At 43.1% G+C, this 12,257-nt stretch overlaps 4 protein-coding genes across 5 annotated transcripts; 1 reads left to right on the top strand and 3 right to left on the bottom strand.

The window, feature by feature from the left end:
* Positions 1–373: 373 nt before the first annotated feature.
* RB195_006174 (uncharacterized protein) lies at positions 374–895 on the bottom strand (the record flags this gene model as incomplete). The annotated part of the gene is made up of 1 exon (XM_064179100.1): positions 374–895. The coding sequence occupies one exon, from the start codon at positions 893–895 to the stop codon at positions 374–376; it is 522 nt and encodes a 173-aa protein (XP_064036087.1).
* Positions 374–1,352, bottom strand: RB195_006173 (uncharacterized protein; the record flags this gene model as incomplete). The annotated part of the gene is made up of 2 exons (XM_064179099.1): positions 374–1,110; positions 1,268–1,352. The coding sequence occupies 2 exons, from the start codon at positions 1,350–1,352 to the stop codon at positions 374–376; spliced, it is 822 nt and encodes a 273-aa protein (XP_064036086.1).
* Positions 1,353–1,593: 241 nt separating this feature from the next.
* On the bottom strand, positions 1,594–1,950 carry RB195_006172 (uncharacterized protein; the record flags this gene model as incomplete). Its single annotated transcript, XM_064179097.1, has 1 exon — positions 1,594–1,950. One exon carries the CDS (start codon positions 1,948–1,950, stop codon positions 1,594–1,596), a length of 357 nt encoding a protein of 118 aa, XP_064036085.1.
* A 239-nt stretch (positions 1,951–2,189) lies between these two features.
* RB195_006171 (uncharacterized protein) lies at positions 2,190–12,094 on the top strand (the record flags this gene model as incomplete). Of its 2 annotated transcripts, none has more annotated exons than XM_064179096.1 (8): positions 2,190–2,300; positions 5,709–5,828; positions 6,659–6,730; positions 6,799–6,913; positions 6,989–7,125; positions 7,533–7,640; positions 7,702–7,854; positions 7,914–8,015. In XM_064179096.1, the coding sequence occupies 8 exons, from the start codon at positions 2,190–2,192 to the stop codon at positions 8,013–8,015; spliced, it is 918 nt and encodes a 305-aa protein (XP_064036084.1). The 2 variants fall into 2 exon arrangements, with proteins under 2 accessions (XP_064036084.1, XP_013306625.2); XM_013451171.2 differs by lacking the exon at positions 2,190–2,300 and adding an exon at positions 11,910–12,094 and having other exon boundaries at positions 5,709–5,768; positions 7,702–7,865; positions 7,914–8,155.
* Positions 12,095–12,257: the final 163 nt, after the last annotated feature.

Raw genomic sequence — 12,257 nt, 5'->3', positions numbered from 1 at the left:
TCCTATTCTCTTCCCTGCTTCGTTCAATTCGTTGAGCATCGTTTCTGCCTTATTGGTACTGCTCGAAAAGGGAACGATGTCGTCCGCGAAACGAAGGTTCGAGAGAAATCTTCCATCAACACGTATGCCCCTTTCTTCCCAGGTAACTGATTTCATTATCGATTGCAATGCAGCCGTGAACAGCTCCGGCGATATAGTATCGCCTTGTCGTACCCCCTTTCCAATGGGTACGGTGAGAGGGCGGTGGAAAAGCTGTATCCTAGTCGTGCATCGTTCGTAGCAATTGGCTAATGTCCTCACATACGATGCGTCCACACCTTGATCGACCAGCGCTGACAGTATTGCATCCGTTTCTATGCTGTCAAAGGCTTTCTCATAGTCGACGAAGGTTAGAACAAGGGGCAGGCGGTATTCCCGGCAAACCTCTATGACTCTCGACACGGTCTGGATGTGGTCCAAGCAGCTGGCGGAATCCAGCTTGTTCTTGAGGCTGGGATTCATCCAGCGTCCTAGATATGCGCGTGAGGATGATCTTGGTGAATACTTTGTATAACACGCTCAGCAAGCATATCGGACGGTAGTTCCGAAGGTCCTCTCGGTCACCTTTCTTATGGATAAGAACGGTTCGCGAGGTCTTCCACTGGTCTGGGATCCTTTCTTTCTGAAGGTAGAATGTCATGTGCGCTGCTAAGATTACATGAAGCGGAACCCGAAGAAAGTCTGCTGATATAAAATCAGGTCCGGGGGCAGTGCCAGGTTTCATGCTCTTGATAGCGACTCGTACTTCCGAAGGGAGAATCCGTGCTGGAGCTTCACCAGTGGGGATGTTCGGGCTTGACACAGGAGTTGATGAACGGAAAAGGTTCGAGTAGAACCCTTCCGTAATGATTTCCATCTCACGACGAGAAGACGTGCGAGTGCTGTCTTCGCTCAGCGAGGTTGCTAGCGGAATATTATATTCGCGGAGATCCCTGCGGCACTTCTTTAGACTCGTTCTTCTTTGTGCTGCTTCCAGAATCTTCTTCTGTCTGTACTTCAAAAGATCCTCCTGCAACGCTTTTCTGCAGCTAGTGTTTGCTACTAACCACTCAATGTGCACTCGGATCAAGCCTCAAAGCCCTTCTTCTTTCCAACAATTCCTTGGTGGTCTTCGGAATTCGATCCAAGTTTGTCGTGCGCGGCTTCGAGGCACGTTCAGCACAGGCTCATAATCCTCTGAGCAGCATTTCGTAGTCCACGTTTGGGTCCTCCTCAATGTGCCAGTCACCTTGGGACAAGGAGTCCTCGAGTACGCAATCGTCGTAGCCGACTTCTTTTCTCCTTCGTTGCCGATAGCAGATGTTCTTTTCCATCGTGTGGCTAAGTCGTATTTTCGCACAAAGGAGACGGTGATCAGAACCACTACAAAAGGATGGTACTACTGAGACGTCAAGTAGACACCACCTCCGGTTGGTGAGTATGTGGTCGATCTCCGCACGAGTCGCGCCATTGGGCGATTCCCATGTCCACCGGCGATGATCTTTTTTCATGAAAAGAGAGTTCCCATGAAAGAGGCGAGCGGCGGACAACAGCCCGGCGAGGCGATTGCCATTTTCATTCCGGTCCCCTAGTCCAAATCCTGTATTCCTCTTCTGTGGCCTTTCCTAGTTTTGCGTTGAAGTCTCCGACAACGAATCTGTAGAAGGACTTCTCGTCGCGGACTACTTCCTCCAGCTCCTCGTGAAAAGCGTCCAATTCGGATTCATCAGCTGCTGATGTTGGTGAGTAACAGTTGATGATACTGATGGATTTTTGGCGCAGAGGGCGGAGGCGAAGAATGGCCAGGCAAGGTGACAGGATCTCATGAGAATCGACGAGATGGACGACAGATAGGTGCACAATAAAACCGACACCGCCTACATTTCGCGACGGAACCTTCTCTCCACGAATGACGAGTGTACCGTCATTCATCTGTCGTACGTCGCTCCTTCTGCACTTGGTCTCCTGCAGAGCAATCACGTGAAATTTGATACGCTCTGCAGCTCCGAGAAGGGCATGCAGGTCCGCGTCTGTGGACACTGCTCTCGTGTTGTAAGTATACAGTCTGAGACAGAATCAATGACATCCTGAGCAACCTGAGATTTGATCGCCTCTCACCGGTCGCCATACCGTCCGACTCTTAGCTAGGCTTCCGATTCCGAGAAGTCGGAATGTCGGATGTGTCGAACTCCTTCTCAGCTTGGGAGACCCTGCCGGAGGACGAACCTCCGCTGTGCATCGCAGTTCGACGCCCAGTGTCACCTCCACGCCACTATGAGGCGGTAAACCATTGTGGAGGAAATTCATAAAATATAAGTCTATAATTTCTCATAAGTCATAAGTCTATAATTGAAATTATAATTTCAATTATAGTCTATAGTTTCAATTATAGACTTATCTAATTAGTTCGAAATCAGTGAGTTACCCTTTGATTAGTTGCACCACCCCTAATTAGACTTCTTCAAATTCGAAGAAGTCTAATTAGGGTTGGTGCAGCACAGTCGCTAAGAGATTCTTCTGCAATGAAGGATGATGAAGGATTTGGTAGGCACTTGGGTGCTGCACAAGGATTTGGTTGGCACTTGGGCGGTTTCGAACCTCCGATCGTGCATACACAGCAGATAACAATCATGTTATATAATAACGGACGTATTCTGTCTCGTGTGTGTATGTGTGTATGTTCCAACGGTGTTAAATAGGTGTGCTGGCGCCGCAAAGCGGTAAATTAGGGTGAGACGGGTCCAACCCCGTCGAATTGGTGCGCCATCGCCAGAGAACGGTAAAATGGTTTATACGGGCCCAATGGTCCTAGTAGTACCGTGCAAAAGTCGAAGTGAATTTGCCAAGAAGTAAACGAAACGTTGTGCTCATGAAAGCTGCTGTTGTGTTTCACCACCATGTGCTATTCCGCATGTGTATTTCCACCGCAACTCCGCACCTTTTCTTAGTAGGTTGGTAACATCGTTTTTTCAGAAATTGGAAATGCGAATGCAAACATCTGCCTAAATATAGTAGCAAACAGTTTACATGATCTGACGTAGAACCGTATCTTTATCAGTACGATGATGACATTTATCCCTTTTCATGTCAGCACACTATTCTGCGCTAATTGTTGTAGAGAAACTGCTGCAAGTCCTACCTCACACCTCAGCGCGGCGCCGCTGTGGCCATTGTGGTCAGGCAGCAATGGTGACGAGACTTCGTCTTCTCGGCAAGTTCAACCATGCCACAAGGGTGTCCATCTAGTAGCTGGACACCTTTGTGCATCCTAGAGCCGAGGCTACAGGTTAAGTAAGTGAGGAGGTAGTACGACGATTCCGGTGCCAGGTTGCTAACTTGCTAGTGCGACAAGCCGACCGAGGTCAACACCCCCGTCGCCATTCTGCTGATGTCTACTATGTTCTTCAGGAACTAGGGCGTCCCCCAGATGCGACGCGCATTGTCCTCGCCCGAGCAGTGTGACAAATATGCCAGGGATACCGGCTAGAGGACGGAGCTTGCCAAAGTAGTCCGCCATCACCAACAACATCCAGTGCTGAAAACTGAAAAATAGTCACTATGCATTCATTCTATCGAATGTTATCTTTTAAGGGAGACCAGGATTGGATGCAGTCAGGATCTTCTTACGCAACTCTTGAACTAACTAAATCCGTCAAGGAAGGGAAGAAGTGAAGAGGAAGGGAAGGGTCAAGCGTGATGATGGGACTCCCTCTCCCCCTTCCCCCTTTCTTCTTCCCCTCCTCCAACGCTCTTGCAACAATTCTCGGTTGCGGCCGATTCAGCGTATTAAAACTTTCATGTGTTTTAAAGAAGAAAAATCGAAAATTTGCCGACGAACAAATTGCAAAATAGAGAATGGGGTAGCTGACAAAACAGGGAAAAAATAGGTAGCAAAGAAGGCAAATTTTCTCAAATTGATATATTGGTATTGGATTGATATATTTGATATATTGGTATTGAAATATTAAAATTTCTTTTCTGTTCTATTTTTGTTCCAAAATCTATGAACTATCTTTAAACACTGGATAAAGCACATACTACGACAGAAAGAGAAGAATCAGGTGAATATGTCGAATTACAGAAGAAGGACGAAAAAAGAACACGAAAAAAACCAACATTTGCTTCCTAGATTATGAGAATAGGACGGCGCAGGTTCGACAAGCCGCTTAGTCTAATTTTTGCGAAAGAGTTAGGAACTTGAAACCACTTTTAAAAACGAAGAATTCAACTTTAGGTAGTGTTCAGTAGCTCAAAAATTGATTTGATGGAATAAGTAACTAATTGAAAAACTTTTTCGGTTACTAAATTAATTAATTAACTAGTTAATTTAATAACCAAAAAAGTTCGGATTCCATGCACATTGTTATGTGTGGGAGATCGCGAATAAGTTCGTCATAAGAGGACCAAAGAAAATATTTTAAGTAGTCCTTCAGAGAAAAATGTTTACTCTGAAAACAGTCATGTCGCTGTTTCTTCCAGCTCTTAGTCTTTTTTGGAATTTAGGCAAAAGTTTGGGACAAAAGTTGGAAATTTTCGACTTTTTTGGATTTTTCTCATCCAAATTTTAGGAGAACCAAGCAGTGCAGTAAGAAGAAATCCTACACATATGGATTTCCTCATTGCCTGTATCCAAGTGTATGAGCGATTTTTTTAAATGCCATCTCCTTTTCCTTTCCGAGAAAAAAATTGAGATATTGGGAAAACATCCCAATATCTCAATTTTTTTCGCCGCCGCACGCCGAAACGTGTATGATCCTGAATAAAATTCAATAACTCGTTGCAGCTCATTGCGGAGCAAATCGTCTTCCAGTATTTTGTAGCCAACCATTTCCTCTCTCAGATTTTCAGGGCTTCGAAAAGTGCAGTTTTTCCCATCTCTGTTCCATCTAAATTGCAAAAAAATAGGAGGTGGAAAAATACAGCGATATGACTTTTGTGTAGCGCAAACCTTCTTCTCCAATAATCTACCTGAATAGTTTTTCTCGATCCTCTCATCACGAATTTATTCGCGATTTTCAGAACCTAACAAAGTGCGCAAAATCTGAGCTTTTTTCGGTCATTAGATTCTATTAAATCCACTTTCAAATTGTTGAAAACTACTTGTAATTGAATTCTTCATCTTTTAAAAGAAGCTTCACGTTCCTTTTTTTTGCAAGAATTTGCCTCTGTCTAGTGTTTGACGACCTTTTCTAGATTTTAACAACACATGTGTTGTTAAAAAGGTACAGCTTTCTCGACAGCAGATGAGCCGATAAGCCTATAGTGAAGGGATTCGTTGCAAGTGTCACTACATGCTTTTTAAGCCAATCAAAGGTTAAGTTAACAGGGAAGCAGTGGTTGTAAGCTGGTTGTGCTACCTATCATGACTGGTACAGCAAAATGTTGGGTCAGGTTTGTATTTTTAACGCAAGTCCCACTATCAGGTAGATGTGTATGGATGCAATCCCTGTTTCCCGTGGCAGTTCGACCAAATTGCGGAGCCAATGCCACAGAATTTACACAAGGTAATGGGGGAAAGTGCCACTGGACCTGAAGGCTCCCTTCTCCGATTCGTGACAGCGAGATGATTAATGGTGCCTGGGATGCGGTTTCCACGGGGGATTCCAGCGAATCTCTGTGCTGCAGCGCAACGTAGATGATTTGGATGTCGCGATGAAGTCTTCATTTAACGCGTTACGTTGCTATATCAGATGGCAAGGGAAAAGACGTCCGCTTGTGATGGGTGTTTCATTCTCAAAGATCTGCCTCAAGTGAGCTGTTCATCGCACCCAACGTGTCAGCGATTCTATTTGAACATCACTTACATAATGGTGGGTTGATTCCCGTACGATTAAACTACGGGCTCAATCTTCTGTGTGTGATAAAATAAGAAAGTTCATATCTGTACGCTACTCTCCGGACTGACTTATGGAAACAGCAGCATTTTTTGGACAAGAACAGTCACGGATTCTCATGAAGAAATATTACAAATCATCGGCTACCTGGTTTTGAGCAATAGCTAGCTAATTGGAAGTTTCGAAGTAGAATTTCATTCCAATTTTGAATGAAATATAGTGACAGCTTTCGCGTAGAAAATATATGTTTGGCGAATCTAATGTCTATGTGGACTGAAGGAAGCTCAAACTAGAAGGATGGGAAGATTTACGAAAACGGCAAGAAGCAGCGTTTACTCAGTTGTGGACGTTACCAAAAACTTCAACTGGAGGGTTATCTAATTAGTTTGGAACCAGTCAGTAATGCCTTGGATCAGTTAGTGAAGTATCCAATGGCTTAAAATGGCACAAAACCCGTATGCGAAGTAGAAAACAGGATATAGTTTAAAAGAATAGAGTTGAAGTACATTGGATCAGTGATTGATAAGGAGCTTGAAAAAAAGTGTGACGCTTTGAAGCAATCGAGAAATTTACAGTTGTTCATAAAGCGACCTCACCTATTTGTGGCCAGAGCAGATTTTTTTGATCGCTGTCTTTTCATGCTCGAAAAATCCAGATGCTAGACAAAATCTTGAAAATTTCCCTGGAGCTTACACCTCGCTTTCTCTACTTTCCACCGACTAAAAGGCAATAGAGCGAGCAAATACGTGTGACAGCTCCCATAACTGCGATACAATATGATTTACGAATTAGTATGTTACATGCAGGCTGCGTTCAACGATACTGATGAGTTATTTGGAACAGACGTAATTGGGGAGGCTTACAAGAAACTTAAAAAGGTTTTCGTTTGCATACTTAGCTGAGCAGACCTTAGAAGAAAACTGTCGGCAACCTTTTTCCTTTCCAGAGATACGAAGAAGGTGAGAAAGCCCCTGAGCTTTTATGGCGACTGGCACGAGCAACACTAGAGCTGGCAGACATTGAGAGTGACAAGGAGAGGAAGAGATATTTGATTTTGGAAGGTGAGCACGCGGGTTCACAGCTTCCCGTGAAGAACTGGTCAGACCTTCTTGACGCTATCCACTGCCTTGTTTCAGCCACATCGTGTGCAGTAGAAGCTGCGATTTACGATGAGAAGAACATCAATACTCTCAGATGGGCCGCCGTTGCTACCGCATATAACAGCGATTACCTTTTCGAAATGGACAAAATTCTTGAACTTAAAAAGACAATCGTAAGCAACTGATAATCTCGTTCAAACGAGCAACGCAGCGGTAAGAGGTCGCACCCCATGTGTACGGTAAACGATCCAGAGGTCCAAGGGAATCCAAGCTTTTCATACCTGCGAGGTCAATCAATTGGTATCATATTTGCCTGCAAAAACAGGCATTGATCTAATAATTTGATTAGTCTCCGCAGGTAAGTGGATAGACCACACACCCTTTCATAAGCTCCAAAGAAGGAAGGAAGAGGGCTAGTATAGAATCCACACCCTAGCAAAAGCGGATGGCGTCGGATATACAGATATGTGTTGTGTAGATACGCATACCGCGCAAGCACTCACGACATGATATTCTAATGTGGAGCACCTTTTTTCATTATCCTTTGTTCAGATGGAGTACAGTGTTCCCCTTTTTTCAGGAATACACCACCAAAGGCCTTAGATTGAATCCAGATGATTATGTACTGCTATTCGTCAGAGGGAGAACAATATTTCAGCTCTGCAATTTGAACTCTATTGAAAGAAAGGTAGCAAAAAATGTAGATGACGATAGTGAGACCTTCTTTCTTGAACTGAATATTTTTCCAGAAAGTGGAGTCGGTGTTCCAATTGACGGGTAACGAGCCGCCACCTTCAGTTGATAGGGCGCGTTGGTACTTCCTGAAGTCATACGAGATAGAGCCCAAGTATCTTCCCAACTTACACTACCTGGGTCTTTGTCTTATCTCACAGGGCAACAAGGCATGCGTACAGTGAGGGGATAATCACTTTCTGAGAATATCTCCCAGTTATTCGTTTAGGAAGAAGCAAGAAGAATTTTACGCGAAGCTATGGACCGCAGAGTGGAAGGCGCCAACGTTACAGTACAAGCGGAGTGTGCCGAACTACTTAAGCAGTGCTGACATGTTTTCGAAATCAGTTTTCGTGGTGATAATATTAGAGTGTTTCACTAAAGTGAAGGAAGCAAACCGTGTTGTTCAATATTTTCCAGTTTTTTTATTCGTAAATCTCAACAAATCATTCGAAGGCTGTCGCATGAAACGTGAGGTCTACGATGAGCATGGTCACGACCATGCTATAAAATAACGGGATTAGTATGTGACGTGTGCAAATGCGTGTGCCAAAAACCGGTGGCAGTGGCCACGCTTATGAAACGGTTCATAGTGTCTCATCCACATTCTGCCACATGCACAAGTATTGCGCGATACTAGTGCAGCACGGCACAACAATTCCACGCAGTTGGACCCGTGTTTCCACATTTTACCGCTTCACAACGTCCTTGTTCAGGAGATGGTGTTGGAGCGTAAGAAAAGAAGTTTGTCAGAACTAGACCTGGTCCATCAGTACTCAACGGACAGTCGTGTTGATAATGGCTACGATACGACCAGTTCCTATTCCTGTGACATCTTAATATCACGAAGATTTCCAGTGATTGCTATCTGTGCAGATTGCCTTCCGAGCTAATGGGTGGGCTCATAAGACGAGGCGTTATTTTTCAAGTGAAATTTTGCGTGGGAAATAAAATGGCAATGCGTTATTCGATAGAGAATTATTTGTTTCACAAAACAGTTGGTTTAGTTTTTTTTTATGCTGATGTGTCTTCTGTACTTTTCAAATCACTAAGATGAAGTCGACGAAATAATAGCAATAAAGAAATAGTAGAAAGTTATAAATAGTGCCGGTCGAACCGTTTAGTTCGATGAAGAGTCGAGATCAGCTCGCTCACGAAGGTCTACGCCAAACGACGAGGACATTGGCAGAGATAAAGTAATCCTCTCGAGGACTCACAGAGAGTCATCTTCACTCGGTGGGCAAGGTTTAAAAGTCCTGTATGCTATGAACAGTAGGTTTCTACCGCCGAGACTCAACCCTTTCCCTCCTAGCACTGCCAAACCAAGCATTTCTGCAGGGTGCAGGGAGATTGTTTCTTACAAATATGTCAAGCAATCAATATAAATTGCTGAGCTAAAGTTAGCGGGCGGGCATTGCACCTTCCTAGAATGGAAAGCCGGAGCTTAATTGTTGGAGGTGTGACTCAAAACCTCCTCTCTGGACCTCTCAGTTACTCAATTTTGACTGGTGGATAGAATACACGAATGGCATGGAAAAGTCTGTGCATAGCAAAAATGATAAATCCATCTCATGTTCCACAGGGAGAGCATAAGTTCACTTTTGCTCCGCGCTTCGTTCACGCTACCTACCGACTGTTATCCCCCTAATGAAGGGGGTGCGTGGAACAAATTCCAGCACTGGTACAGTTGCGATGTTTGTTTTTCAGCGTGGTTCAACTATTTTTCCTTGCTGTTTAGTGAGAAAAGAGCGGCGCGGAGCAGGTTTCAGGTGAGCGCGCTGCAGGAAGGGCCGCGTTGCAAAGCTCTTTTCCTTTTCCTCTGTTCCCATATTTTGCTAGAAAACTCCTTATTTCATTCGTAATTGCTATTTTTAGTGTTCCATCAAGTTTATGTCAAAAAATGAATGAAAAATTAACTACATTGAAAAGACCTATACTTGTATTATTTTCTTTTTTTTCTTTTTTTCTCACGCAGCGGGAGTCCTCATTTATAGCGTCTTTTTTTATCGAGTAGTGCTTTATTTCCGTAGTTTCTGGGAAGTTGACGCATCCAGTTTCTAGAGAGAGACGAACGGGAAGTCACTGTTTCAAGAGGAGATCATATCATTAGCTGGGATTTAGTAACATTACTCCTTCCAGAGATTTCTGACATTCAATGTAATGGTGTTTTGCATGGAATGACTTATTGCGCAGCCTCTACCACATCCTCCATCGGAGTGAATGGGAGCTGAGAATTTAGGTGCACGTGTTAAGTCGATCGCAGCTCGTGACTTCATATCTTCCAAAAACTAGGGATGTACGTACAGTCCCGCTGTCTTCATTGTCGCTGTGATTACTTCAGTCGCCATCTTTGGTTCTGCTTAAATCTAATTTTACGCATCCAAATGATGCAACACTAGTCAGCGTCACGTTCTGTCGGACCGTGCTTCTTGTAGGTATTAAAAAAAGAGAAACATTTTCTGATCAAATATTGCAACAAATCTTAATAACACAAATTAGTGTACATGTAGAAAAAAATTCATTTTCTGACTTCTCCAGTGAGAAGCCTACCATCATTTTGCATATTTGTTTCGTACACCCATGTGAGGAGCAATTGCGGAGAAGAAAAAAGTGGTGATTGTGATCGAGCTCTTGAAGGACCTAGAGACATTTATGTCTATTCAGTTGCTGGTTTTGAACTACTTTTGTAGATGATTTCGAAGCTATCCCTCAAGTCCTTTGCCTTTCTGCCATACCACTTTCCCTTGCTCTGACCGGAACTGAGGAAGTTGTCCATGCCTGGGACCTACGCGTGACACTGTGAGGTTTAGACTACTACACCACTCTGGCAATGTTGAAATTCTGAAACTTTTGGCATTTTAACTCTCAGGGTACCGTTAATTGCTTGCTTTAATGGACCCGTTCTTTCCATATAAGTAAAAAAACACTCTAAGAAAGAACTACTTAAAAAGAGGATCGGAGCATCAGCTTATTGTAATCTTGGGTCTGATAGCCATCCAGGCCAAGCACTCAGAACTTCTGAGAAAGCACAACTAACAACAACAGGTATTTTTCGAGAACACATCTAATATCATTTTTAAAATCACAATACCATTTTTCATAGCTCTGTTTTGGGCTTTAGATAACGCTGGTTCCAGATTGGGAACTTTGAGAAATCTAAATGTGATTTTTACACAAATTGATCAAGTTGCTTTCGAGTATGTCATAAGCATAAACAACCTTTTGGAAATACCATTCTGGAGGAGATTGATTTGTCCAAGAATCGGATGAAAGTGAGTGTAATAATTCTGCAAATACTTCCTATTAAACTATTTTTCTTTTGACAATTCGATTTCTCGCAGTGAGTGCACTTCAGGACTACACTCACTCGGGAAAACAGGAGCAGAGAAATCCAAAAAATGTGTTTTCTCGTGACTTTTTCTTGACATTGAAATGTTCACATTGATAACTGTTCAATGCGTTGTCCCTAAAAAGAAATGAAGACGCAGAATCTGAATAATTTAGAATAGGTCGTCTTAGGTCGAGAATCGGAATAGATCTATGCGTGGTTGCTGATTTGCAATAATTTCCATCTGTAACAAAACTCACTCAGAGTGTCTTCCTTTATATTCCGCATTAAATCACTTATTTGGGCAAATATAAAACAGATACTCCTCTTTAAGTATTTAAGTTCAATTTTATAACTCGCATTTCAAAAATAATAAGAAATCTACTGACTCATTAAGACATGGGGTAGTTCTTCATATTTCTTTTTTTTTTTGAAATCTTCTTGGCAATGAACATCAATTCTGCAGGCATGGTCAAAGTGCTTCAGCAAAGGAATAACTGGATACTGGATGACTTTGATACACAGTATTTATCTATGGATTTATTGGGAAAGCGGCTTCTGTCGACACGTAGCCCACAATCACGGGTCGCTCGCAGCCTAGCAAGTTCGAAACTTGAACGGTGACGATTCGCAGATGGATTTGTGCCGGATTGACCAAACGGTGGCTAAGAAATTCAGTGCAGAAAGTTCTGCGAAAGGTTGCGAAGAGGACTTTTTGTTTCCAGTTTGATTCTACATCCATTTGATGCGATTTTTCAGAGCGAAATTTTTCGGACATAACTTGGAGCAGCTCCATTACCCTCGCGGAGTTACATCAATCTCAGTAAACATTGATTTAGGATTTCACGAAGTTTTCCATTAAGAAAAAAATACTACCCAAAAAGAACTGATCTGCAGAAGCGAGTGACGAGAAACATCTTGAAAATCAAAGTGTCAGAATGGCCACAACATCAGACAGTATCATTCAACTCTACCGAACACCTCCTTCTAGCGAACAGAAGGAGTTGACTCGGAAAGCTCAAGCCTACCAGTACGAACTGACACTTGGTATAGCTGCCGTTAAACGGGTGTTACTGCACTGAACGAATTCGGGCGAACTAAGTTCCACTTGCACAGCGCGCAACGCAGGTCAACACGACAACAGCGCTCTTTTAAAAAACTAGCTAAACTCTACCTTTTGACAAAACTATACAATTTTTAAAAAAGCTACACAATTTTGTTTCAAAGTCAGCGGAGATTTAGAAA

Source organism: Necator americanus, chromosome I (genome assembly GCF_031761385.1).
Source record: "Necator americanus strain Aroian chromosome I, whole genome shotgun sequence".
Classification (NCBI taxonomy): Eukaryota; Metazoa; Nematoda; class Chromadorea; order Rhabditida; family Ancylostomatidae; genus Necator; species Necator americanus.
Note: the sequence above shows the minus strand (reverse complement) of the source record. Positions and strands in the feature narration are given on the sequence as shown.